The sequence below is a fragment of the Mustela erminea genome, chromosome 5, assembly GCF_009829155.1.
Source record: "Mustela erminea isolate mMusErm1 chromosome 5, mMusErm1.Pri, whole genome shotgun sequence".
Classification (NCBI taxonomy): domain Eukaryota; kingdom Metazoa; phylum Chordata; class Mammalia; order Carnivora; family Mustelidae; genus Mustela; species Mustela erminea.
In genome coordinates, this window is record NC_045618.1 from 146,546,243 (window position 1) to 146,570,890 (window position 24,648).

The 24,648-nt window shown below is 68.2% G+C and overlaps 2 protein-coding genes across 4 annotated transcripts; both read left to right on the forward strand.

Moving 5' to 3' along the window:
- The first annotated feature begins 930 nt into the window (after nucleotides 1–930).
- On the forward strand, nucleotides 931–9,956 carry TEDC1 (tubulin epsilon and delta complex 1). Its single transcript, XM_032341601.1, has 9 exons — nucleotides 931–1,139; nucleotides 1,185–1,693; nucleotides 1,781–1,859; nucleotides 2,285–2,487; nucleotides 2,989–3,144; nucleotides 4,337–4,435; nucleotides 6,662–6,748; nucleotides 7,100–7,267; nucleotides 8,204–9,956. The coding sequence occupies exons 2-9, from the start codon at nucleotides 1,553–1,555 to the stop codon at nucleotides 8,525–8,527; spliced, it is 1,257 nt and encodes a 418-aa protein (XP_032197492.1). The 5' UTR covers nucleotides 931–1,139; nucleotides 1,185–1,552; the 3' UTR covers nucleotides 8,528–9,956.
- Nucleotides 9,957–19,936: 9,980 nt separating this feature from the next.
- TMEM121 (transmembrane protein 121) lies at nucleotides 19,937–23,404 on the forward strand. 3 transcript variants are annotated; one of them, XM_032341624.1, is made up of 2 exons: nucleotides 19,937–20,012; nucleotides 20,941–23,404. In XM_032341624.1, the coding sequence occupies exon 2, from the start codon at nucleotides 22,099–22,101 to the stop codon at nucleotides 23,059–23,061; it is 963 nt and encodes a 320-aa protein (XP_032197515.1). In that variant the 5' UTR covers nucleotides 19,937–20,012; nucleotides 20,941–22,098; the 3' UTR covers nucleotides 23,062–23,404. The 3 variants fall into 3 exon arrangements, with proteins under 3 accessions (XP_032197515.1, XP_032197514.1, XP_032197516.1); XM_032341623.1 differs by having other exon boundaries at nucleotides 21,944–23,404; XM_032341625.1 differs by lacking the exon at nucleotides 19,937–20,012 and having other exon boundaries at nucleotides 20,202–21,008; nucleotides 21,944–23,404.
- Nucleotides 23,405–24,648: the final 1,244 nt, after the last annotated feature.

Below are 24,648 nucleotides of genomic sequence, written 5' to 3' on the forward strand. Positions count from 1 at the left end.
GCTGGTGGGTGGTGGTCACAGGGTGAACCAGCTGTGCTCACCCTGGTTCCGTTTTTGAGCAGCTCTGGGGGAGTTGTGGTGAGGCGTCCTTGCTTGCTCTCTCCACTTCCTGCCCCACCCTTGTCCCCATTACCACCCGCCCTGATGGAACAGGCCAGCCATGTTTCTGCACGGGCATGAACTTAGACACCCCTCGTCTCCCGCCCCCCACGCCGTACGGAGCGGCCAGCCACTAAATGGCGAATTTGAGGACTGTCTGGGCAGTGGATAGTTGGGGGCTTTCTGGAAACTCCCAGGTCAATTCTAGCAGTACCTGCAGACTAGGCCACACGCAGAGCCCTCCCCATTCCCTCCTGGCCACTCGGACTCCAGCCCAGGCAGAGGGCCACCCCTCCCAAGCCTCGGCCTTCTCCAGCGTTTTGCATGCCTGAGCTGGACAGTCTGGTGTGGGGCGGGCTCCTCAAGGGCCACCTGTAGGGTGGGGGAAGGTTACTGGGGGGCTTGCAGAACTCGGGCAGGTGGGAGCCACGGTTCGTTTGGAAGACCGGGGTGGGAGGGAACAGACAGTGCCGAAGTGAGGCGCGAGGGTGGAGGCGGGGGGCGTCGCGCCAGCGCGCGGGGTCGGGGTGCGCAGGAAGAGCTGCACCAAGTGCTGGGAGGGGCAGCGCCGAACGAGGCCGCGGAGGCTCCTGCCTCCTCCGCGTTCTGGGGCCTGGCGGGCAGCTCGCAGCCGGGATGCGTGCGGCGCGGATCGCCGGCGGCCAGAGCGGGTGGGTCAGGGCTTGTGGTCTTTATTCTGGCGTCGGCAGAGCGGCCTGCGGGGACCGGGCCGGGCCGAGCCGAGCGGAAGGGGGCGCTGGAGGCGGGGACCGGGGCCTCCTGGGTGGGAGCCGGCGGTGCCGGAGCCGAGGGCGGGCGACGGTGAGGACCGCGGTGGGGGCGCGGGGACCCGCCGGGACGCGCTTCCTTGCAGGCGTGGCCACGGCCGCCGCGCGGAGGGGCGCGTGGGCCGCCGGCTCTAGCCGGGGCGCGGGGCTCTCAGGCCGGGGCGCAGCCGTTCGGGGCGGACGCGCCGCCTCCCTGTCCGTGCGCGCGGTCGGACTCGGGGGCCGCGGCCGCCGGGGACCCGCCAGACCGCGGTGCGGGGCCGGGCTTGGGAGCGGAGGCGCCGTCCGCACCCCGAGGGAGCCCCTGGCGCGCCCGCCCGGCCGGGCTTCGCGGAGGCAGAGGGGCTCGGGAGCGCGCGGCCGCGGACGCACGCGCGGTCGCTCCGCGGCCTCTGGCGCGAGGCTGGGCGGGGCGCTGGGGGCGGGGCCTGAGCGAGGCGGGTCCGCGCGATTGGGCCCCAGGGCGGACCCCGCGGAGCTCTCGACGTCAATTGGCCCGTGCCGCCCCGGAACGGCCTCCGCACTGGACAGGACAGACATCACTCAAAGGCCCCGGTGCCGTTCATTGGGCCGGCGCTGGAGGCGTGTCCCCCCCCCCCCGCTCGGGGACCGGGCGACTGCCCAGCGCGGCGGCCGCGGCGCGCTCTCCGAGGGAAGCCGGCTGCATGGGGCGGCGGCGGCGCCGGGGGGGCCGGGAGCACGCGGTCGGGGCCCTGCCCGAGGCCATCGCCGCGCTGAGTCGGACGCTGCCCGCCGGGCCCAGCCCCGAGATCTTCCGCCGCGCCAAGTTCGACCGTCCGGAGGCGGTGAGGCCCAGGGGGCGGGGGGCGGGGGCCCGGGCGGACGCAGGGAAGCGGCCGGCCCCGCTGAACGCCGCTCTTTGGTTCCCCCAGGCCCCGGCGCTCTGGCAGCTGCTCTTCCGCGCGCTCTCGCCGCCGGCGGCCGCCGGCGCCCGGGCCTCCCCTGCCCTCGGTAAGCCCCGCCTTCCCCGTAAGGTCCGCCCACTCACCGCGGGTCCACCTGCTCGCGGAAGCCCCGCCCCAGTTATCCCCGCCCCCACAGTAAACCACGCCCCCGAGGGCCGGCTCTATCCACTCACAAACCCTGTGCCTGGACCCGCCTCCTGCAAAGCCCCCTCCCGGTTAGCCCCGCCTCCCGAGTAAGAACCCGCCCCTACGGGCCCTGGCCCCGCCCCCTCATGAGCCCCGCGCCCATTAGCCCTGATCCCCTGCTCGGGCAAAGCCCCGCCCTCCTCATGAGCCCCGCCCCCATTAGCCCTGATCCCCTCACCCTGTGCTGTGAGTATGGATTGTTCCCTCCAAACATGGCCTCTTCTTGGGGGTCGTGCCGGGTCTCCCCGTGGGCGGCCCCCTGAGCAGGCGGTCCTCCATCCCTAGGGGCCCAAGTCCGCCTGGTGAAGTCGGCGCTGTGCTCCCAGGGCTACCCCAGGCGGGTGCTGGCCCAGCTCCCTGAGGACGGCTCCCAGGGCAGCCGTGAGCTTCTGCTGGCGCTGGCCTGGCTGCTGGCCCGTGGGCCCCTGCTGGAACACCTGCTGGCCCGGACTCGCGTGTGGCTGGGTGATGAGATACCCCTGTGCCAGGTGCGTATGCCTGGAGGGGGCATGGGACTGGGGGCTGGCAGTCCCTGGTGTGCGGGCCTGGGCCAGCCCTCAGGTCAGCCCTGGGAGGGTCCGCATTTCCCCTCCCTGCTCCCGCCTGCTCACCGGGCCCTCCTGGGCAGGGTAGCGTGTGTGCTCATAGGGTGTGACGCCCAAGTCTTTTTTTTTTTAAGATTTTTAAAAATTATTTATGTGACAGACAGAGATCACAAGGGGAGAGGCAGGCAGAGAGAGAGAGAGGGAGAAGCAGGCTCCCCGCTGAACAGAGAGCCCGATGCGGGGCCCCATCCCAGGACCCTGGGATCATGACCTGAGCCGAAGGCAGAGGCTTACCCCACTGAGCCGCCCAGGCGCCCCCCCAAGTCTCCTCTTGGCAGCCCTGGGGGCCCTTGGCTGGCCCTCCAGGAGCCTCTTTTTTCCTGTCTCCCTTGGGGTCTCCACAGGGAATATGGGAGCAGGGTGTGACCCTTGTGCCCTCTTCAGTATGAAGCCCTGGCCAGTCCTGGCCCACCTGCACCCTGCCAAGAAGCAGATGGCCCTGTGGACATACGCCACTTGCAGTGGCTGATGGGAAAGCTGCGCTTCCGGTGGCGAGACCTGATCACCAGTCAGCAAGAGCTGTGTGCCCTTCTGGGCAAGGTATTGTCCCCTGAGGACTGTCTACCCAGGGGCACTTACTCTCTGTGCTACAGGCTGTTGGCTGCCTCTCTCTGCCCGAGGCCTATCCATCCAGTCTGGAGCCTGGCCTTGGGCTGCTTGGGGCCCAGGCCTGGCTGGGAGCTGACCCGTTGGGCACTGCCCTGCAGTGGCCCAGAACCTGAGCCCAGGGCTTCAGATGGTCCAGGAGGGGTCCTAGGGCAGGTGGAGTTGGGCATTCCTTAGGCAGTGAGTCGTGGATCGGGGAGCCTGTGGGGTTGGCTTTCCTGGTTCCAGAAGTCATCAGAGCCCTCAGGCTCTGTCTCTGAGAAGAAATGGGTTCTGGGCCCTGGGGGAGCCGCTCCTGCCTGGGCCTGTTTCTCGAACCAAGGTACCTCTTCCTTCTCCCACATCCTGGGTGTAGGCTGATGGGCAGTAGGCAGCTTCTTTAGGGTTCCTGAGGGCAGGTAGGCACAGCTTTGGGGGCACAGGTCCCTCGTACAGGTATAATACAAAGTCCAGGTCGAGAGGTGGCTGGGCAGGGAGGCTCGGACTCCCACCAGCAAAGGGCTCCTCCATGCTGGGCCCCCCACTCTGTACCTCTGCACCCTGGACCTGTGCACCTCTGCACCCCTGCGGAAGGCCTTTTGCTCCTTCAGTCCTTCTTGGAACCTGTGTCTCTCTTTCTTGGCTCAAGCTTTACTTGCTTGTCCTGGCTGGGACATGGCTAACCATGGCTATCATGGTTAACCTCCGTGATGCCTTCTGGTCTCACCTTGCCGGGAAGCCTTCCCTGCCCCCCAGACCCAAACAGTCACTCTGTGTCCCCACCACTGGCTCCACCGGACCACCTAGTCTGTCCAGAGGCTGTTTCTTCCACCACATGGACCTGGCAGTTGATGAGCTTAGGGAGAAGCAGGGGTGCTCCATTCCATCCCCACCACACTCCTGGGAACTCTGTGGGATGGGGAAGCTGTAGGCGGGACCGCCCAGTGCCCCTCCCCCTGCAGGGACCTCCTTGGCGGGCGCCCCAGCAGTGCTGACTACTGCCCTAAGCCTGACCCTGGCCTGCCCTGGAGCATCTTGGCGAGGCATGGCCCATTTCCTTGCCTATAAGGGAGGCTCCAAAAACCTCCCTCGGTGCTTGGAGAAGCGCCTCTTCCACCTCACCTGGGGTTCGCACTGCCTGTTTCAGATCCACTCCTATACTCGCGGCTGCCACAGTGACCGCAGCCTTGACCACCTGTCTGTTGCTGAGATCGAGCTGCTCAGGGACCCAGAGGGTGGCCGGCAGGTGAGGGCTGGTGTGCGTTGGTACCATAGGAGTGCAAAGCAGTGAGGTGGTGGGGGGTGAGGTGGGGAGGGACCTGAGAAGGACCCAGCTGCCCAGCTTTGAGCCTGGGTGATTGCCCAACTTGCCATCTTGCTGGTGTGGGGGGCAGGAACGTCCTCAAGGCCTTCCCCAGCTCCCTAGACTGTCCAGTGGTGCAGGAATCTAGACCAGCTGCTGTGTGTACATGTGGCTGGGCATGGTTAGGGCCCCAGGGGCACAGGTATCTAGGCTGGGCTGGCAGCTGGGTCGGGGGGAGGGCGCTCTGGAATTACGGAAGACTGCTCAAGGGTTCAGGCTCATGGGGTAGGTGCCTGGCGTGCAGGGGTCATCTGGCAATTGAGGTGGTCGGAGGAGGGTCTAGCATGCCCCACACTTGGCTGAGTTTCTTTTCAGGAGACCGCATTTTGTCTTGGTTGTCTCCTTCCCTTGGGCTGCATGTCCAGGGCGTCCTGGGACAGGCCCAGGGCTGGCTGTCGCTTGAGGGCTGGGCTCTGGCACTTGGCATTGTCCAGCCTGGGGGACACTTGGCCAGGCAGGAGGGTGGACACTCAGGGCTGGAGTGGCCCCTCTTTCCAGGTCCCGCAGATCCTTGCTCTGGAGTCATGTGCTCCCTTTTGTGGGGTTGGGGTAGCCACCTGGGTTGTCTCCCAGGCCTGCGTTCCCGGCCAGTCCCTGGCTGGCCCTGCTCAGATGGGCTGCACTGGTCCCTGAGGGTGCAGAGGCAGTGTCTCTGCGACCCGAGGTGCCCTTAGCTATGTCCCCTTCTATGGGTGACTCAGCGAGGCCCAGGCTTCCTGCCCTTGGGCCCCCGCCCCCAGGCTGGAGCAGAGCAGAAGCTGCACCAGCCCAGCCAGGTGTTGCCTGGGGCTCTGGCCTCTGTGGTGTGGGGGCTGTGGGGCTCCCCCTTGCCTCTGAGGCTGGGCTGTGTTGGTGCCGCAGGACGGCAGACAGCTCGAGGTGGATGGGGGTCACGGGTGGCTTCCTTCCAAGGTTTCTGGAGGGGGTGCTGGCAGAAGCCTGGGCCAGTGTACCCAGAGGGCCTGCACTCTTGGGACGGGTCCCAGAAGCTTCCGGAGTGATCTACGGTTGCTGCGCGAGGCCAGGCGTGCTGCGGACTAGCTGGGCAGTGAGCGTGCGTGCTTCCTGGCTGCGGCTGTGGCCTTCTTACGTCCCGGTGCCAGGCCACAGGGCAGCAGGATGGAGCGGGGGGGGTGGGGGTGTCTCAGGAGGCTCTAGCACTGGGCCTGAAAGTCGGAAGGCAGAGGGGATTGTTGCCTCTTCCTGTTGTGCTGCCCCCCTTTCCTGAAGCTGGGGAGGGGGAGCACGTGGGGACCGGAACTGTGCACGCGCTCGCGTGTGGCCTGCACCCTCCCCGTGTCTCCGCGCTCCCTTAGACCCACGGGTGGTTCTCTCCGGCGGTGAGCCTCCAAGCCACGCGTGCCTGTTGTGCAGGGTGTGGTGGTTGGGCAGAGCTCTTAGCTGGCCCCTGTCTTGGCCCCAGAACATGCTGCTGGGTTCCCAGGAAGCCCAGCATCTCTGTCTTCTAGAAGGAGCAGTGCCTGTGGCCAGTGCTGGCTGCTGCGTTCACAGAGGAGTCGTAGCAGGAAGGAGCCTGTGGCTTCCTGGTGGGGGTGGCGGGTGGGGGGTGGGGTGGGGGAGATGGGGGCCCCGGGTGGGGCTGGGGGAGGCCTGCACTGGACCTCCGCAGGGCTGGGTGGGCCCTCTGGTGGTGGGACTGGCAGGAGCTAGAACACATGGCCATCCTGGGACCCCCGTGTCTGGCTGGGGTCTGCACGTTTGGGGCTGAGCCAGGTGGGTTGGGGGGTTCCCCCAGGAAGGGTTCCCTTCCCCGGAGCCTGGCAGTCTCCCCATCCTGGGCCTTCCTCCTCTGCCCGCGTCTCGGGTGCAGCCCCCAGTTAGTGAGGGGCGTGGGGCAGAGGTCCTGAGTCGAAGGTCCTTGTTGTCAGCGCCTGGCCCTATGGGGGCCCACCTTTGGGGCCAGTGTGGGGCCCACAGGTGTGGTCGGCCTGGTGGTCCCTGGCAGTGGGGCTGCCCTGCAGGGCGGGTGGCTGATGGGAGTGACCGGCTTGGGGGCAGAAGAGACTGGTGGGCATGATGGTTGTGTGGCCGGTGCTGGGGGTCCCAGTGGGGTTCTGACCTGGCCACGGTTTGTGGTTTGCTTTGCAGCTGCTTCAGAGGCTGGAGAGTGAGAACACACGCCTGGAGGCCGCCCTGGAGTGGCGGTGTCGGGAGCTGGTCTTCTGGCAGTGGATGGTGCGCCCGGCTCCCCGCCCTTCCCTGAGCCTTGACCACAGCGGCCCGGGATGGGGCGGTCAGCTGTGCTCTTCCCAGACAGGAGGAGACGGGAGGTCCCATACACACCCAGCCTCGCAGCTCGCGTTAGGACCCGGCTTTCCCTGAGTCTGTCTGTGCCCCACAAGTCTGGCCTTCGTGCCTCCCTGGCCTCGCGGCCTACGGGCACGATCGGTGGCTGTCTGGGGTGGGTTGCAGGGAGGCCGCTGCCCGCAGGCCTCTGCCCCTTCTGTCCCCACTGGCTGTGGGCTGGGGCTGTGCTAACGAGGCTTGGGCTCGCTGGCTGCCTCTTACTTGGGTCTCTCTCTGCAGGATACGGTCCTGGGCAGCTGCCCCCTGGAAGCCTCACCGGCCACGTTTCTGCCCAGGGACCCCGCGTCGGGACCTGGCGAGTTGGAGCTGGTGGCCCGGGAGCTACGGGGCCTGCATGGGGAGTTGCAGGGGGCTGCGGAGCCCCGGCGGGCGGCCTGGGAGGCCAAGGTGGGGGCCTGGGGCGGACACGGGGCGCGGTGACCCAGCCCTCGTGGAAGTCCTGCGGTTGAAGGCTGGGAGGCAGGGCAGACTGCAGCAGCCCTGGAGGGTGGTGGCCGGAGGAGTCCCGCTGTCCCGGCCCCCAGCCGCGGCCCCGTCCACGTGCGGCAGTGCTCTCCACGAGCGGGACCAGCCACGGTCCCTTCGTGGTTCCTAAAGCGTCTCGGTGGAACTCGTGGGCACGGTTTCCCGGCAAAGCCTGTAGGGCCGCGTGAAGAGCAGCCCGCAGCCCTTTGCCCTCTGCTGTGGTGGCCGCAGGAGCGTGGCCCGTGCTGACAGGCGTCTCACAAGCTGTCTGCCGCCGCGCAAGGCTTTGGACCAGAGCCCACTGAGGGCCGCACCTCGGGGACACAGCCTCTTCTCAGTCCCCCACCCCACAGAGCCTCTGGATGGGCCCGCCTGGAGGGTCAGAAGTGGCCTCCACAGGCCGTGTCCCCTCGGGCCGGCCCACCGCACGGTCCCCATCCTGGGAGCGCTGGGCCCGGGGAGGCCGATTGAGCAGAGGACTGGGTGTGGGGGGCTGACACTGACCCTGGCGGGGTGGGTCGGGCCGGGGGTGGGGGTAGGTGGGTGGGGGGTCTGTGCTCGGCTCTGAGCGGGCCGAGGGGACCTCGGTGATCTGTGGAGTGGGTCGCGCCTGCAGCTGCCGGCCCTGTCCCCAGGGCCCCTCCGCGGGCTCAGGGCTCAGGTGCTCCGTGTAAGGGCTGGCGGGGCCGGCACGGTGGTCGGCCCCCTTCCCAGGAGGAGTCGGATCTGGGCTGTCAGCCCTTCTCAGGGCGCTGCTGGGGGTTGGTGCTGGGGCCGAGGGGGCTCAAAGCCTGTGACCTGGGCTGGTGTGGCTGCCCCCGCCTCAGGACCTCCCCCTTCCCCCCTCCCCCTGTGCAGGCTGGAGGCTGCGGGCCGGAGTGGAGCGCTGCGCAGCGGGCCACACAGGAGGCTGTGGGACAGGACCTGGCAGCTCTGCAGCGGGCCTGGGAGCAAGGTGGGGCCCCGGCGCAGCCCCACAGGCCCTGCAGGCTGGTGAAGAGGGACGCCAGAGCCGTGGAGGGCTCAGGCCTGCGGGCTGCCGAGCTGACTGGGGCGCTGAGGATCCGGGAAAGCCGCCTGGAGGCTGCGCTGGGCCGGCTGCAGACACGGTGTCAGCAGGAGCTGGCCAGGCTGGCGGGAGCTGAGCCCGGCCTCATCTGGATCCTGCCGCCTGGTCGCTGAGGGCAGGGGGCCGTGTCCTGCTGGAGGGGCACCGGCCCTGACGCCCTGAGCAGCCTCGGAGGAGCAGGTTTCCGGTGGCCCCAGGGATGCTGCAGACACGACCCCTTGGGCTGCTTGCCCTAAACTCTGGCCCATCCCTGCTTTGGGACATAGTGGAGGCAGACAGGACAGGTGTCTGTGGGCGTTCAGGATCAGGAGAGTATGCAGAAATAAGCTGTGGAGGCCTCCATGCAGGGGTGAGGCCCTGTCCTGGTCCCCCCTCAGCCAGCCCTCCAGGTTCCCGTCTGGGGAGGGTCAGGTCTGTGCTCAGGCCCAGGAAACGGGACCCTGGGTAGTGAGGCCCAAAGGAGGGCTAGTCCTGGGCTGCCCTGGAGCTGGAGGGTCAGGCACGGCCTGAAGCACGGACTGGGCCTCAGGGTCCTGGAGGAGCGGACAGCCCTGGATGTCTCATCCACACTGCGTCCCACCTTGTGCCCGGGCCTGGTGTGTGTGCGTGTGTTGGGCAGGGATGCTGGCCGGGAGCCTGGGGGTGGGAGATGCTGTTCCTTTCCTGGGGGCGGTGCTGGGGGTGAGGGGGAGGCCACTGTGGACAGAGGGGGCTTTGTTCGTGGGACTGTTCGGGGAGCTGGGCTCGGCCCTGACAAAGAGCCATCTGTCTGGGTGATGTGCCCCCAGCTCGCCGGAACAGGCCCCTCCATCCCAGGGGCTCAGCCTTTCACACCCCTCACCCAGCAGGCACAGACGGCCTCGCCCTGCCCCTCTCAGCCGGGACAGCTGAACCCCAGCCCGCTGCTAGGCAGGTGCGGGGCCTGTCGGCTGCTGCCAGCCGGGTCGGGCCTGAGGACGCTCTCACAGTCCGGGTCCCCACGGGACGTTCGCTCGTTGGCTTTGCCCGCTTGGCCGGGCTGTGCTGGAGCACCGCACTGGTCTCGGCGCCCCCGACCCGGCCCTCATCCCTCGGGGGGACACCCGGTGCTCCCTCTGCACTGGTCAGACCAGGCAGACTGGTCAGGAGGGCATTCCTGACCCCCTCCTCACGGGCCTGGCCCCTGCAGTCTCTGGGCCGGGGCCCTTCCCTCCCACCACAGCCCCCTTCCAGCCCCTTGTCAGAGTTCCAGCTGTGGTCCAGGGCTCACGGGGCCTCGACCGTCTGCCCGCCGTCCTCTGAGTGTGTGGAGTCCCTTTTGGACTCCCTGCAGCCGACCCCTCTGCCTGCCATGCTCTCAGCTGTCCTGACCGCCGGTGGGACCCTCCTCATCTGGGAAGCAAGCCCTCTCAAAGGTCCCTGCCTTCTGGGGACTGCCCTTGAGCCAGGACCCCCGTGGGCCCCCGGGAGCTCAATGTGTAGAAGCCAGAGGCACGCTCAGTTCTATGGGGCTGCCCGTGGTCAGACTGACCTGTGGATCCAATACAAGCCCGCTCAAAACCCCGGTCGTGTCTGTGCGACTTTGCTGTGGATGTGGGGGCACGTGGCTGGGTCCGGCCCGCAGAGGCCCAGCCTGGGCAGGGGAAGCGAGCGGGAGTGCTCTGCAGGCTCAGTGGCCGGCCGGAGGTGTCCGGAGAACTAGCGAGGCCCGTTCCCTCCCCTGGGGCCGCAGTCTGACACCCCCTGCCTCTCTGCGGGCACGGGACAGGTCCACAGGCCTCAGGCAGCCTCTGGAGCAGACGCAGGTGCAGGCCTGCGGAGCTCACTACGCCAGGCGGCCTGGCCGGGCTGGTGGGGGGCAGCAGGGCCGTGGGGGACAGCGGCGGACAGTGGGGCCCAGCGGGGGGCTGTGGGGTCCACGAGGGGGGCAGCAAGGCAGTGGGGGGAGTGAGGGCCCACGGGGGGGCTGCTCTGGGCAGGCAGGTGTCTGTGAGGACGGCACGGGGGAGCCCAGGCTCCCCAGGGAGTCGGGACGTTCCGTGCAGCTGTAGGGGCGAAGACCCCGCACTCCGTGACCCCCACCGACCTGCCGCTCCGAGGGCCCCAGAGAGACAAGGAGAGACGCGCCGCAGTAGAACCCTCCGTGTCGCCGTGACCTGTGAGGACGTGTGGAGGAGACAGAGGCAGGAGCCCTGGGGAAGAGGGATCGGGCCGTAATGCGTCCCGGCCCGCAGGGTAGACACAGGCGGGCTTGACCCAACCCGGGGAGCAGTCCCCGCCCCGCAGCCACGCCTGCCCGCCCCGCGCGACTGCGCTCACGTCGCCCCCTCCGACCCTGGGCAGACACCTGCTTGCGCTTGCCCTTTGCAGAACGGAGACTTCCGGTTCCGCCTTCAGCAGATGGGGCGTCCGGTGGCTCCTCGGTCCCGACGGCTAGCGTCTGGGGACACGCTGCCTCTCCACGTCACATGCTCGCCCATTTCCTGCTCTTGGGTTTTTCCTTTACGCCCACGTCTTCCGACATCAGAGTCACCCCGCGGGTGTTGTCTGGTTTGCTACGCGGTGCGCCGCTTCCCAACGCCACCTCGGCCCGGGAGCGCCCTCTCCTCCCCGATGGGGCACGTCCTCCAAGTTCAGTGCCGTCTGTCCCCTGGCCCGAGGAGCACCGGCAGGAGAGGCTCCGGGCGGAGACATGATGCCTGTCCCTGCGGGTGTAGACCGCCTCCGTGAGGCCACGGTTTCATTCTGGCCACGTGGCTGACGCGTCCTCCCTCGGCGGCAGGAGGCAGGAGGCAGGAAGGCCGCTCTCCCTGGGCCAGGACGTGCACCCCGGTCTCCTCCATGAACTGCTGGGCTCACTGGGTGCTTTCCGTGAAGCTTTGTGACTTGGGAACTCTGCTTCTGCTCTTAATTTCCTAAGAGCTTTATCCACATCATAGATTTCCAGCGCTTCGTCTTCACGAACGGAGACAGCCGTCCGATGTTCATGACGCTTCCGCAGTGAAACACGCCACATTCACACCAGCACTCTTTCCCACGAGGAGCCGTCCCCGCATTCCTGTGAAAAGCCCTGTTTTAACTTAAAAACAAACAACCCACATTTATTAACCTAGAAAGAGACTGTGTTGCATGGGGGAGGGCAGAGGGAGAAGCAGGCTCCCCGCTGGGCAGGGGCCCGCCGTGGGGCTCTGTCCGGGACCCCGGGGTCACGACCCGAGCCGAGGGCAGACGCTCAGCCCACGCGGGCCCCTGGGAGCCCCGCTGTGCACTCGTTATAACCCTGTTGGGTTCGGGTTCGCCTCTGCATTTTATGTTTATCTTCCGGTTCTTTTGTTTCCTCCCTTCCTTGTTTTCGGGTCCACCGCTGGGTAGATCTGGTTTTCTGCTTCACACTTCACACGCTTTGTTCCCATGGAAGTTGTCCTGAACCTAAAAGCTGTTCTCCTGTTTATTTACAGACGGCTTTTTAAAAAAAGATGTTATTTTCCAGCAGGGTCTGCGTCGGGTGCGGGGCCGGAGCGCGGGGCCCCGAGACTCCAGGACCCGGCCGGGTCCCACCCCGACGGACGGCTTCTTCACGCTCACCTGTATTTCTACCGTTTTCAACAAAATAAGAGCTTCAGCATGTTCTCGTGTCCTTTATTCTCCCAAATTCCCAAAGTTGTGTCCACAAGATTTCAGCCCTCCGCTCTTACGAGCGTCTTTGGGACAGCCACAGCCTTTACTGAAGCTGCAGCTACCTCACTGTGCGTATCTCCGGAGGAGTCGCTTAGGCCTGTTTCTGCTTTGAATCCAAACACACGTTCAAGGAGTCCAGTTGGGACAAACTTTCGGAGCCCCTTTGTGCCCGAGAACACGTCTGTTACGCTCCCCGTGTGAAGGAAAACTCGCTTGCACATAAAATCCCGGGTTCATAGTTATTTTCCTTTATTATTACCATTTAAACAAGTATTTTATGTTCACGTAATCTGTGCGCCCACACAGGGCTCAAACTCATGACCCCGAGATCTAGATCTGTGTGTCCCCCCACCAGGGCCGGCCAGGCACCCGGTCATTTTCCTTTAATACTTAAAAATGTTTCACCCACGGGCGCCCGGGGGGCTCAGTCAGTGAAGCGTCTGCCTTCGGCCGGGGTCGTGGTCTCCGGGTCCTGGGATCGAGCCTCCTGGCGGGCTCTCTGCTCGGCGGGAGCTGCTTCCCCTCCCTCCGCCGGCCGCTCCCCCGCTCGTCTCAAATGCATAAACAGACGCTTTCAGGAAACGTGTATTCATCGTCTTCTCTCGTTTTCGGTTCATCCTCCCTTGCGGCGCTCCACCGGGAATGACGGCCGACGCGCGTACAGAAGGCAGCAAGTACTGGGTGCTGAGCGCAGTGGACGCCCCTGGAGGCCCCACGAGGGGCAGGGAGTCGACCACGGGGCCACGGGCCACGGAGCTGGAGCGCTTTTCCGCGTGGCTGACACCCAAGCGCGCCCGTCGGTGCTGTACCTTAGCTCTGTCCTGTTCCTGAGCTCCCGGAGGTCCCACGTGCTGTGTCCTGGGCCGGGCTTCTCCCCCAGGGACGTGTGTGTGAACGTCACCCACGTGACCGTTGCCCTCACCGCTGCACAGAACGTCCTCAGCTCCTCGGCCTCCTCTGTTCTGGGGCACGTGGGGCCGTTCGCCGTTTCCAGCGCCTTCTGTGGCCGTCTGTGGCTCGTGTGCGCACAGCGGGCAGCCCTCCCCCCGCAGCGGGTGCTGGGTCCTGCAGCCGAGCCCCGTGCTGTATCCTGGGGTCTCACTGCGGCCCCACCGATGGCGAGACGCTGGCCATCTCGTGCGTGACCCTTTGGGAAGTGCCTGTGTGTGTTTCCCCCGTGCCCCTCCGCCCCGGGAAGTCCTTACTCTTACCGCAGGCGCAGGCTCTCCGTGCTCCGTCCCTCCGCCCGTCAGCAGTCGGCCTTCTCACCGGCCCGCTGGGTCTTGGGTCCGGGTAGTCCCTGCTCCCCACGCCCCCCCCCGACCCCGCTGCCCCGCTCTCCCCCGACCCTCCGTGAATGCCACGCGGGGTAATGACTCCGGCCTCGTGACTGGTCTCCGCCGTCTGTCGTCCTGCTCTACCCCACGAAGCTTTCCGTGTGGTGCTTTTCTCTAAGCAGGGTCCATGCCGTGGAGCCCAACGCAGGGCTTGAACTCAGGACCTGAGATCACGAGCCGGACGTTTCACCGACGGTGCCTCCCAGGTGCCCCCTTGACCGAGGTTTGGAGCCTTCTCAGCCCTTCGCGGTTCCCGACTCATTTCATCATGTTTGTAAGATACCGGGAAGAACTGTCGGCTTCTGGTGGGCACTACGGGGACGCAGCGGCGTCACCTTCCCGATCCTCCCGTGTGTGACCGTCCCCACCCGCTCACGTGGCTCTTGCGAACGTCTTCTGGACAGAGGCATCGCACGAGCGCGTGCACGCCTGCAGGGGACACGTGTGCGGGGACACACGTCTTTCCGACCCTGCTGGAAGCTGCAGGAAGGCACGGGCTTCTGCACACACACGGGCAGAGGCAGCCTCGCTCGGCTCGCGCTCGGACGGCGGACCTTGCCCTCGGGGCTCTGGACTTCCTCTGAGCACACGGGTGTCCCCTGCAAGAGTCCTGACAGTCTCATCTCTGCATCTGCAGCTCTGACTCCTCTGGAGAGAAGCGCTGTTCCTGGAGCTTCCAGCACAGCGCCGAGCCGCGGCCGCGCGCTCCGGTCTCGCAGACGATGCTTCCCGCTCTCGCAGACGCATCCTGTCCGATCACAACGTCCCCTTCTGTCCCTCGTCCTTTTACTACATCACGAACCGTGACTGAAGTCTCTCACATGTGTCTTCTGTGTCTGGGATGGAACCTTATTTTTTTGTTTACTCTGTTAATGTGAATTACGTTTAAGAGATAATTGCAAATAAAAAGCCTGCAGAAGTGGGGCCCGCACCGTCCACGGGCCCGCACCCAGATCCCTTCGTCCTCGGTCTCCACACGCACGTCGCCCGTGCCCCGTGGAACAGGTGTGGTGCACGGACGGTCCCGTGTTGGCTCCACTGCGCACAGCAGGCCGACACACGCCCGTTCCCTGGACGCCTCCGAGTGCTCCCGAAGCCAAAGGCCTTTCTCCTACGTAGCCTCCGCTCCACCTTCAGAATGAGGGAGCCCCTGGGGCCCGGCGTCCCCGTCTCGTTGGCGGAGGCCACGCAGACTTCCCCACGTCCGTCACGGCTCCACGACCGGGCCGGCTCCTGCGTGCGTCGGGCGGCCACGGCTCCCGAGTCTTGCATCCGAGCGTTCCTCCGTCCGTTCCCTGCGCTCACGACCGGTCTGGAGGATGCCCCCGCATCGCGCCCCGCTGGCTGGTGGGCACGGGTATTACACGAGGGACGCTACGCCTTCTCGGCGCGCCACACCAGGAAGCCCACGAGGCCCGTCTGCCCGGCAGGCGCTGGCACTGATTTTCCCTGCTCGGTGGGAACAGCGTCTGCAGGTCCCTCCGCTGAGACTCTCACAAGCGCACGCCGGCCTCGCGGGTTCACGCGGGGCTAGGGCACAGCGTTCGGTCCTTCGGTGTTAGGCCAGCAGTAGTTCTGGGGTCTGGTTTGGTCGCCGGTTCTGGGCCCTTCTGTGCCCAGCTCGCTCGGAGCGCTTCGGACAGGCCGGTGCTGCGTTCGGTCGGAGGCGTTCTCGCTGGCGACTGCTGGGATCGCGTGCTTTCTGCTTTGGCCGGGTGATGCGGCCGGTCCCGCCGGTCGGTTTTCCTGGATTGAGCCGGCCTTGCCTTCCTGGGCCACGGGCCACGCGGTTGTGCCCCGTTTTGTTACGGTCATTGATTCTATTTGCTAATATTTTGTTGAGGGTTTTGTCACGTTGGCCCTGGTGGCTGTAGACTTTTTTTCCCTTTGGGTTGGGTTTTCCTGGTTCTTCACGCGCAGAATCATGTTGGATCGCATCTCGCACATTCAAGTATTATGTTAGGAGCACCTGGTCTTCTGAAAATCCCACTGAGAATGTTGATTTTTGAGAAGATTTTATTTCATTATTGGATGGAGAGAGTGCGCACACACAGGCAGGGGACGCGTCAGGCAGGGGGAGAAGCAGGCTGCCCGCTGAGCACGGAGCCTGTGGCCAGACTCGATCCCAGGACCTGGGGTCATGACCCGAGCCGAAGGCAGACGCCCAGCCTGGAGCCACCCAGGCGCCCCCAGAATGTCCATACGGTTTCGGCACACGGTCGACTCAGCCTCTTTTCAAAGCCTTTACAGTGGTCCTTGGATCCTCCTGTGTGAGGACGACCCAGTGGGCCGCATGGGACGGGGCCGTGGACCGTCCTGTGGCTTTGCGAGCAGACTCAGCACGCACGGCTTGGGGCGAGCCCAGAAGCCTCGTGAAGCCGACTTCACCGGGGTGCTTCCTGGAGTCTTCCTCTCCAGGAATTTCTGGGTCCCTGGGACCCCCTTCCCAGTGAGGCTTGTCCCCGCCCCCACACTCCTCCGCCCGCTCGGGCATCTGGAGACAGAGAGTGGGGCTTGGCTCTCTCCCTTCCCTTCAGGCAAGAGTGTCCCTCCCTCTGGGGACCGCTCTCCTCCCGCAGGACGGGAAGCTCTTCCCCAGGGAGGCCCATGTCTGCCTGACAGGCTGGGTGGGGTCGCCCGGGGGCAGGTGTGACGGACCCCAGACCCTCTGCCCGGAGCTGCCCCAATCTCTGAGGGCTTCAGGACGCCCTTTTGTTCCTGCCACGGCCACACTGGAGGGCTTCCCTGGAGCATTCCCTGTGCAGGTCCCCACCCCTGTCCTGGCGTTCAGGCCGGACCACGGCCAGGCCGCAGGACACGGGGAAGGTCCTGAGACTCGCCTGGGGTCTGCCTGCTCCGAGGCATTTGCAGAGTCCCCACGGGCTCCACAAACCGCCGTCTTCTCCTGGCTGTGCCGGGTGAGAGAGGCAGGGCGGGCTGTGTCTGCCCCGTGGCGCCCAGAAAGGGAACCCAGGGTGTGAGGAGTCCCGCACCTGAGCCCTGGGCTGGGTTCGGCCGTTCCGATGCCCTCGCCACGGGGCTGCTCCTGACCCGCACTTGCGTGTCGGAGGCCGCTGGGAGCGGAGCGTGGCTGCCGGGCCACTGGTGTCCTACCACGCCAGGGCGGGCGCTCCTGAGCCGGCGGGGGCCCACCACGCCCACCGCGCCGCCCTCCTGCGCGCCAGGCTTCCTCCGCGAGTGTGAGCGGACGCCTGTCCCCTCCTCCCTCGTGCCCCTCCTTCTTTACGCAAGAATCAGTCGGGCCCTCTTGGCCCTTCCGGGGGACGTTCACTCCCGTCGCTGTGACCATGGGTCTGTCCCTGACATGGATCCGCCCTCTGACACGGTTTTCGCATTTCCGCGGCGGCTCCTCCCTCGCGGTCCCTCGCGGACTGAGCACTTCGCCGGGACTCCTTCTGCCTCGGCGGACGTCCAGGGGCTCGGTCCTCCCTGTGCGCCACGGCCGTCGGGGCACTCGGGGCTCCGCGCCCGGCCTCCGGCTCCCCGCGCCGTCTCTGCCGCTGCCGGGACCATCTCCCGTCTCGAGGCCTGGGCACCCCGTCACCCCGCGGAGTCCCTACCGGCTGCGGAGCGGAGCGTCCCCCTCCCAGGTGCGGGGGTTAGTACGCGGACGTCTCTGGGCCCTCACGCCGCGCACACAGCCTCTTCTCTTCCAGGGCAGGGAACACGCCACCCCATCGTTGGCCGCAGCCGAGAAGTCAGCTCCCAGGCGCCCTCCGTCCGACCGCGGGTCAGATTCTGGTTTTCTCCACAGACAAAGATCCCATGAGGTCTGCAGCTCGGTCCTCGGCTACCGGTCGGCTTTGTTTCTGGGTTTCCAGGTGGATACAGACCGGCCTCTGCTACCTCCTCGGAGGCCGCTGGGCCTTGGTCGGGGCCCTGGGCTTCCAAGGCACGCGGGGTAAGAGCTTCCCACCACCGCTCACCTCCGCGGCCCCCGCCCCTGCCCTCCAGGCGGCCCTGTCCCCGGGTGCCCCGGGCTCCCCCGGCTCTCCACACTCGCTCTGAACGGCTCTGAACGGCCTTTTCGCCGCCGTTGCTCAGTCCTGGCATATCTGCTTCGCGCTGCTTCCCTGTCTTGCCTGTGGCACCCGGGGTTTCCAGGGCCCCGTCCGGACCCCGCCTGGCACCTCCAGGCTCTGTTGGCCCCAATCTCTTCCTGCTGGCTCGCTCCTGGGACCCAGTGCCCTGGCCTGTTGGGTTTGGGGCGCCCAGGGGCTGCCTGGAGATCCCTCCCTGAGCGGTTCCCCGTGCGTCTGTTGGGCACCGGCGGGGAGGCCTTGGGTAGGCACCCGCAGCCACCTCAGGGCCCGACACCACAGCCCGCTAGGCCGAGCTGCTGTCACCCCGGCCTTCCAAGGGCTTGATGACCCGCACTCAGCCTGCACGGTACGGCCACTGGGAACGTGGCGTGCCTGTCTCCTAAGGGAATCCGGGCGCCACGAGGCCCCCACGCTCTCTCTGGACTGGGTTCAGCTTCCTCAGCACTTCCAGGCGGGCCAGGCATGGAGCCTGTCGCCATCGCCACAGGGAGCCACGGCCAGTGGGGAGGGGCTGTGGCTAGGGTGGCCACCAAGACAGTGTGTGCGGTGGGGGACCAAGCCCAGCCAGGCCACGAGGGGCTTTCATGAGGGACGTGGCTGGGGGGCTGGCAGGACTGGTGCTGGTGGGGAGGACGCCTTACTGCCAGGCCTAGGAGCTGGGGAGGTACGGCAGTGAGGGCAGACAGACCCCCATGCTGGGAAAGCGTTTCTGGGCTGAACTGGGTCCCACAAAAGGGACGTTCAAGTCCTCAGCCCTGGCATGTCCAAAGGTGACCTTGTTTGGAAACAAAGCCAAAGGGCTTTGTAGATGCGGTCAAGTGAAGATGAGCTCCTGGGGGGCCCTTCCCACAGGACCCGTGTCCTCACGACGCGGAAAAGGCCCCATGAGGTAAAGGCAGATGGGCATGCTGCGCCCACAAGCTGAGGAAGGCTAAGCCCTGCCCAAGGTCCCAACCCCAAGGGCTCTGGGCCTGCCCTCAAGGGCCACACCTCCAGGTCCCACCGCCTCCACCTCCGCTCCCACCCCCACCCCTGCCCCTGGAGGAGATGGAAACACAGAGCCAGGGGGCGACCACCAGTGAGGTCAGCACACACACAGGCCAGCTTTCATAGGCCTGGGTGTTCCCTAACTGGAGGCAAGAACAGGGTGCTGGGGTGGTGGGAGCACCCAGGCAGCCTTGCTGGTCTGGGGCAAAGATGGGGCTTTCTGAGCGTGCCTTGGGGGTGTGGGGGAGGGCAGAGGGAGAGCCTGCTGAGATGGGCTTAGCGCGCCCGGAGTGGAGGCGGCAGGGAGGCGCCTCGAGCTCTCTCCCTCTGCTGCCCGCTCCTCCTCTGCCTCCTGGGCCTGCCAGGGTGGCTCTGCGGGGGACGAGGGGGCAGCTGGTGTCGCCCACTGCCCCGGGCGGGGGACCTGTATGCCGCAAGCTTCCTCCCCGCATGCTGCACGGTGGACCTTTCAGTACAGGCCCTTTGTCCCTCTAGGCCAGGGGCTTCTGGAGGCCTCCCTGGGGAAGATGAACCATGACGAGGTCTGTGGGGCCCCTCGCAGGGCACAGAGGCAGGGAAGTGTCCCAGTCAGCCGACCCGAGGGTTCGAACTTGTCACCGCAGCTCAGCCCTGCTGCTCCTGGATGGCCACGGGGGCCGGTTATCCTTGCCTCCCACGGGCACTGAGCTGTTCCTGTGGCCCCTAGTGTGGAGAGGAGGCACAGACCAGGAACCGTTCAAGTCCTCAGTGTCAGCGGGCCCGGGGGGGGGGGGGTCAGGCTTTACCTTGTGCATCAGGGGGACCCTGGGCGACCCTACACCTCCTCTGGCAGATGGGGGGGTGGAGGCATGTGGGAGCAGCTCTGGGGAGAGCAGCAGCCGCACCCCCCCCCCCAGGGCAGACAGGCGGGGCTGTGGGTGTGGGGGCTCAGGCTGGACAGGCTGAGGCTGGGGGGAAGCGTGCCCAGGAAGGCTGAAGATGAGGGCCGTCCACCACCCCGTCGTCCACCCTCAGCAGGAGCCCGGAGAGGCTGGGCGTCTTTGGGGCCTGGCGCCCAGAGGCCCACCGCTCTTCTCTGTCGGCACAGGCCACTTGCAGAGGGCCGATGGTCAGCCCGGCCCCACGCCGGGACCAGCTCCGCGGCAGGGAACGGGGTCCCCAGGCTGTCTGTCCAAGGTGAGTGGGGTCACCCCGGTGGGCCGCCCGGGGACGCCTGCAGTGGGGTTTCAGAGCGTGACCGGGACTGAGGGCCCGCGGGGCGCCCGGCCCCAGCTGCGGGGTGAAGCAAGGTGCAGAGGCTTCCCGGGCGTGGCGCGCGGGTCTGGCGGGGTCTGGCTCCCCAGGGCCACCGGTCCTGGGCACCGCCGCGGCGCGGGGCTGTCGCCGTGGCAACGGGCTCGGCGGGGGGGCGGGGCTCCGGGACCCCCACCGCGCGGGGCGGGGCCTCGAGCGGGGGCGGGGCCTCTGGTGGGGGCCGCGCCGAGGAGCGAGGGGAGCGAGCAGAGCGGAGGGAGCGCGGCCTCGGCCCGGCGCGGAGGCTCCGCGGGCCGGCGGTGGGTAGTTGCGGGGCCGCCGGCGGGGGCGGGGCGGGGCGGGGCGGGGCGGGGCGGGGCGGGGCGGGCGGGGGCCGGGGCGCAGGGGCAGGGAAGCGCAGCGACGCCGCAGGGCGGGCCGGGGGCGCGGGGGGCGCGGGGGCCGCGGGAGGCGCGGGGGGCGCGGGGGCCGCGGGCGGGAGGGCGGAGACGCAGCCTGCCGGGAGCGGCCTCGGTCTGGTCGGGGCTGGCGGACCCTTCCTGCCGGCCCCTACCCGAGGGCACCGCGAAGGTGGTTGGGGGAGGGGGCGGGTCGGGGGCATGCGGGGGACCGCAGGGCCGGGCCAGGACAGCCACGGCAGGGAGGCCCCGGGGCCAGGTCCCCAGGGAGAGGCCGGGAAGGGTGCGCGGGAGGGGCAGGGAGGCCCTGGCTTCCTGGGGCAGGGGCGGGGGGCTCCCCCTGCGAGCTCCCCTGGGGATGGGGTCTGTCCTGGCATCCTCAGCCCGGGTCTGACCGGTGGCTAAGAGGGAACGGGAGCAGTTGGGGAGGGACGCGCGGTGCCGCGGCTCTCGGGCTGCTCGGCCCGGCAGGAGGGCTGCTGCGGCCAGGGGCGGCCCCGGCGGGAGGGGGCTTCCACCCGTGGGAGAAACCGGGTGGGTGTGTGGGCGAGAGCAGGAGCTCCCGGGCCTGTGCGGCTCCTCGCCCCCTTCCCCTTCCCCCGCCCCCCTCCCCTGGAGGAGTCTGAACTCCCGGTGGGGGGTCCTCTGTGTGTGTGGCCGCAGGGTCCCCGGAGCGGGTCCTGGGTGGGGCAGCAGCCTTGCTGAGGTCGGCGTGGAGCCGCTTTGGAGGTCCTCCTTCCCCAGTCTTGGGGGCAGTGGTGGCACCAGGGGCAGGCAGAGCGCTCGCCTCACAGTCACGGGTGACATTAAATTTTACGTCCTTGTCTAGACGGGGCAGTACACAGAGCCCAGGACCCGGGGTGCCGCGGAAGGAGGTGGCAGGGTGAGGGTCTGGAAGTGAGTGCAGGGGCCTCTGTGGCGTCCGTCAGAGGGAGTGGGCGTGCGGGCCCAGGTGTGGGGCCCTGGGCTGCTCTGGGACTCGGACCAGCACTGTCACGGCAGCCTGTGCCTAGGCTCCGAGAGGTGCAGGGGGCTGCACCGTCCAGAGAAGGTGGGGGGGGGGGGCGACCGCCGAGGGCGGGCTTCTTGAGAAGGCCCCAAGGGTGCAGGGGAGGGAGCGGCAGGGTCCTTCCCGGGAGCGGGGCCGTGCACCTGGCGGGAGATGCGGCCGGGACGCGAGCCTCGGGAGGCAAAGGGAGCCCTGGCGGGAGCGGGTCTGGGAATGATCCCCACGGCCCGGGGAGGGTGGGCAGGTGTGTAGGGGGGACTGGGTCGGCCGAGGCAGGGGGAAGAGATGCCAGGCACGGGTAGGGCAGCTGGTGCGAGAGGACGATCCTCAGTCCTGGACCCGAAAACAGGCCGCGAGCGCGGGCGCCGCGCCCGGGATGGGGCCTGGGCCTGGGCCTCCGCGGGCCTCCGCCGCTCCCTGAGCGCGCAGAGCTGAGGCCGCGGGCCCGCCTCCCCGCCCGGCGAGGCGCCCGGGGTGGGGGTGGGGAGAGGACGCCGGAGGGCCGGCGGCGCGGGCCCAGCAGGGACGAGCCGGCGGGGCCGGGCGCGCGCGCGGCGGGGAGAAACCACTTCCGTCCCCTTCCTTCCTGGCGGCGGCGGGAAGCCGGTCTCGGGTCTCAGGTGGGGCCGCAGCGCCGCCTGGAGGCCCCGGCCCCGCTCCCGCTCCCGGTCCCCCGCGCGCTTCGGCGCGTGCGTGCCACGGAGGCCCCGGGCGCCCGGCGCGCCCGCAGCGCCCCGCGCAGGAAGCTCGTCGCGGGGCCGGGGAGGGGGGGACGGGGGCTGCTCCCGCACTGCGCTCTCACGGTTCCCTCTGGTCTCCCCAGGTTCCGAGCTCGCCAGCCGGCAGCGGTGGCGCCCGCAGAGCGGCTGGACAGGCCCCGTCGCGCCATGCCCGCGGGCTGAGCGCCGCCGCCGCAGGGCCTCGTCCCGCCTCGCGTGGGGGCCAGGCGCGCCCAGGCCGGGGCCCCGGCGGCCGACCATGGTGCTGCCGCCCCCGGACCGGCGCCACGTGTGCCTGACCACGCTGGTGATCATGGGCAGCATGGCGGTCATGGACGCGTACCTGGTGGAGCAGAGCCAGGGCCCGCGCAAGATCGGGGTGTGCATCATCGTGCTGGTGGGCGACGTGTGCTTCCTGCTGGTGCTGCGCTACGTGGCCGTGTGGGTGGGCGCCGAGGTGCGCACGGCCAAGCGCGGCTACGCCATGATCCTCTGGTTCCTCTACATCTTCGTGCTGGAGATCAAGCTCTACTTCATCTTCCAGAACTACAAGGCGGCGCGGCGGGGCGCGGCCGACCCGGTGGCGCGCAAGGCGCTGACGCTGCTGCTGTCGGTGTGCGTGCCGGGCCTCTTCCTGCTGCTCGTGGCGCTCGACCGCATGGAGTACGTGCGCACGTTCCGCAAGCGCGAGGACCTGCGCGGTCGCCTCTTCTGGGTGGCGCTGGACCTGCTGGACCTGCTGGACATGCAGGCCAACCTGTGGGAGCCGCCGCGCACCGGGCTGCCGCTGTGGGCCGAGGGCCTCACCTTCTTCTACTGCTACATGCTGCTGCTCGTGCTGCCCTGCGTGGCGCTCAGCGAGGTCAGCATGCAGGGCGAGCACATCGCGCCGCAGAAGATGATGCTCTACCCCGTGCTCAGCCTCGCCACCGTCAACGTGGTGGCCGTGCTGGCGCGGGCCGCCAACATGGCGCTCTTCCGCGACAGCCGCGTCTCGGCCATCTTCGTGGGCAAGAACGTGGTGGCGCTGGCCACCAAGGCCTGCACGTTCCTGGAGTACCGCCGCCAGGTGCGCGACTTCCCGCCGCCCGCGCTCGCGCTGGAGCTGCAGCCGCCGCCGCCGCAGCGCAACTCGGCGCCGCCGCCGCCGCCGCAGCCGCTGCACGGCCCGCCCGGCCGCCCCCACGGGCCCTCGCCCACGCGCGACGCCCTGGGCACGTGACGCGGCCCGCGCGGCCGGCCCGCGACGGGGTGGGGGCGCGCGCCCCACGGGGCCCGGGGGCCGCGGCCGCTTCTTCATCTCAGGAATCCCCCGGACCGCGGGCTCACAGCCCCGCAGCCCCGCTCCGCCAGCGCGTGGGCCGCTGTGTGCTGGGCCTGGGGGCGGGGGAAGAGAGGACAGAGCGGGCGGAGGTCCGGTCCCTTGGGGTCCCGTGGGTGGGGGCCTCTGGCTCAGAGTTTGGGGCCAGGGAGGCCTCTGTCATTTTAAAGACTCGTGTTTACAGTTTTGTATCCAAAGCCGCGGCCCGCGTGTTTCCTGAGTCCTGTTCCCGACGGCTGGACCCGGTGGGTGGGCAGCGGCCAGGGGTCTAGGCCAGCTCCTGGGCGCCTGACCCTTGTTGCGCTGCCACTGGGACCCTCTCCCCCAGCGTCACCGTCCTCACCCGCAGAGGTGCCAGACCCGGCTCTGCGTCCCGGTGTCTTCAGCACCGCTGGCCTGCCCAGCTGAGGCCCTGGTTCTCTCCTCAGCGCCAGGGGTGGGACGTGGGGGATTGGGGTGGGGGGCTTTGGTCCCGGGGGGATAGCGTAGGCTGAGGCCAGGAGCATGGACACCGATGCCCACGGAGCCCACTGCAGCGCAGCCCAAGCAGCTCGGCGCCCTGATGGGGCTGGGCGGTCGCTTCGGGCTGTCCAGCCTGCCACCGAGAGCCTGGGACACCGTGTGCAGATGGCTTCTCTCCTGGCCTCTGCCCGGTGCTGTGGCCTGTGGTGTGGCCCTGGGCACCCACCTGGCCCAGGATGGTCTCGACAGCGTTTGGGCCGGGCCCTCTGCCTCAGGCCTTAGGAGGCCGTTGACGTGGCTGTTTGAGGGTGCCTTGTGAGAGTCCTGGCTGAGCACCGAGCGTCCCCCTCGTGGCCGGGCCTGCGCTCATGGGGTCCCCTGCCCTGCTGGTGGACAAGGCACACCGTCCCTGCCGCCTGTGTGTAGAGCTGACCGCTCCCAGCAAGGCTCAGAGCTGTGGGTGCGGAGCAGGGCCCTGTCTGGGTCCCCTTCCTGCCAACCTCTGCGGGGCCGGGCCGGCTGGTCACCGGGCCCCCTCAGCAGGCTGCGGCGTCCCGCTCCCGTGTCTCTGGTCTCCCCCGGCTTGGGGTTGCCTGGGGTTGGGCTTTGGGAGGATGCGTCTGAGCCAGGGTCTGGGGCCCTCAGATGCTCAGGGACTCCTCGCGGCGACAGCCCCCTCTCGTCTCCCAGCGCGGCCCTGTGGCCCCACCCTCTGGCCGTGACCTCGGTCTCTGAGTCCGGCGAGCCGGGTGTGGAGCAGGGCGCTCTCTCCCGCGCCGGCAAGTGGAGGGTGGAAGGGCGGGCGCTGCAGGAGCAGAGGGGTTGCGGGGGGGCTCCCTGGAAGGCCACAGGCGAGTGTGTGAGGGGCTGCGAGGGGTCCAGCCTGCCCGTGCGCAGGGCCAGTGGGGCAGGGCCAGTGGGGCAGGGGGTGGGTGCTGTCTGGGGAGTGTGTTTCTGGGCGGGGGCAGTGGTGAGGTTCAGTGTCCCCCTGGTCTCTGTGAGGGTGTCCTTGGTTAGCCCCGTGGT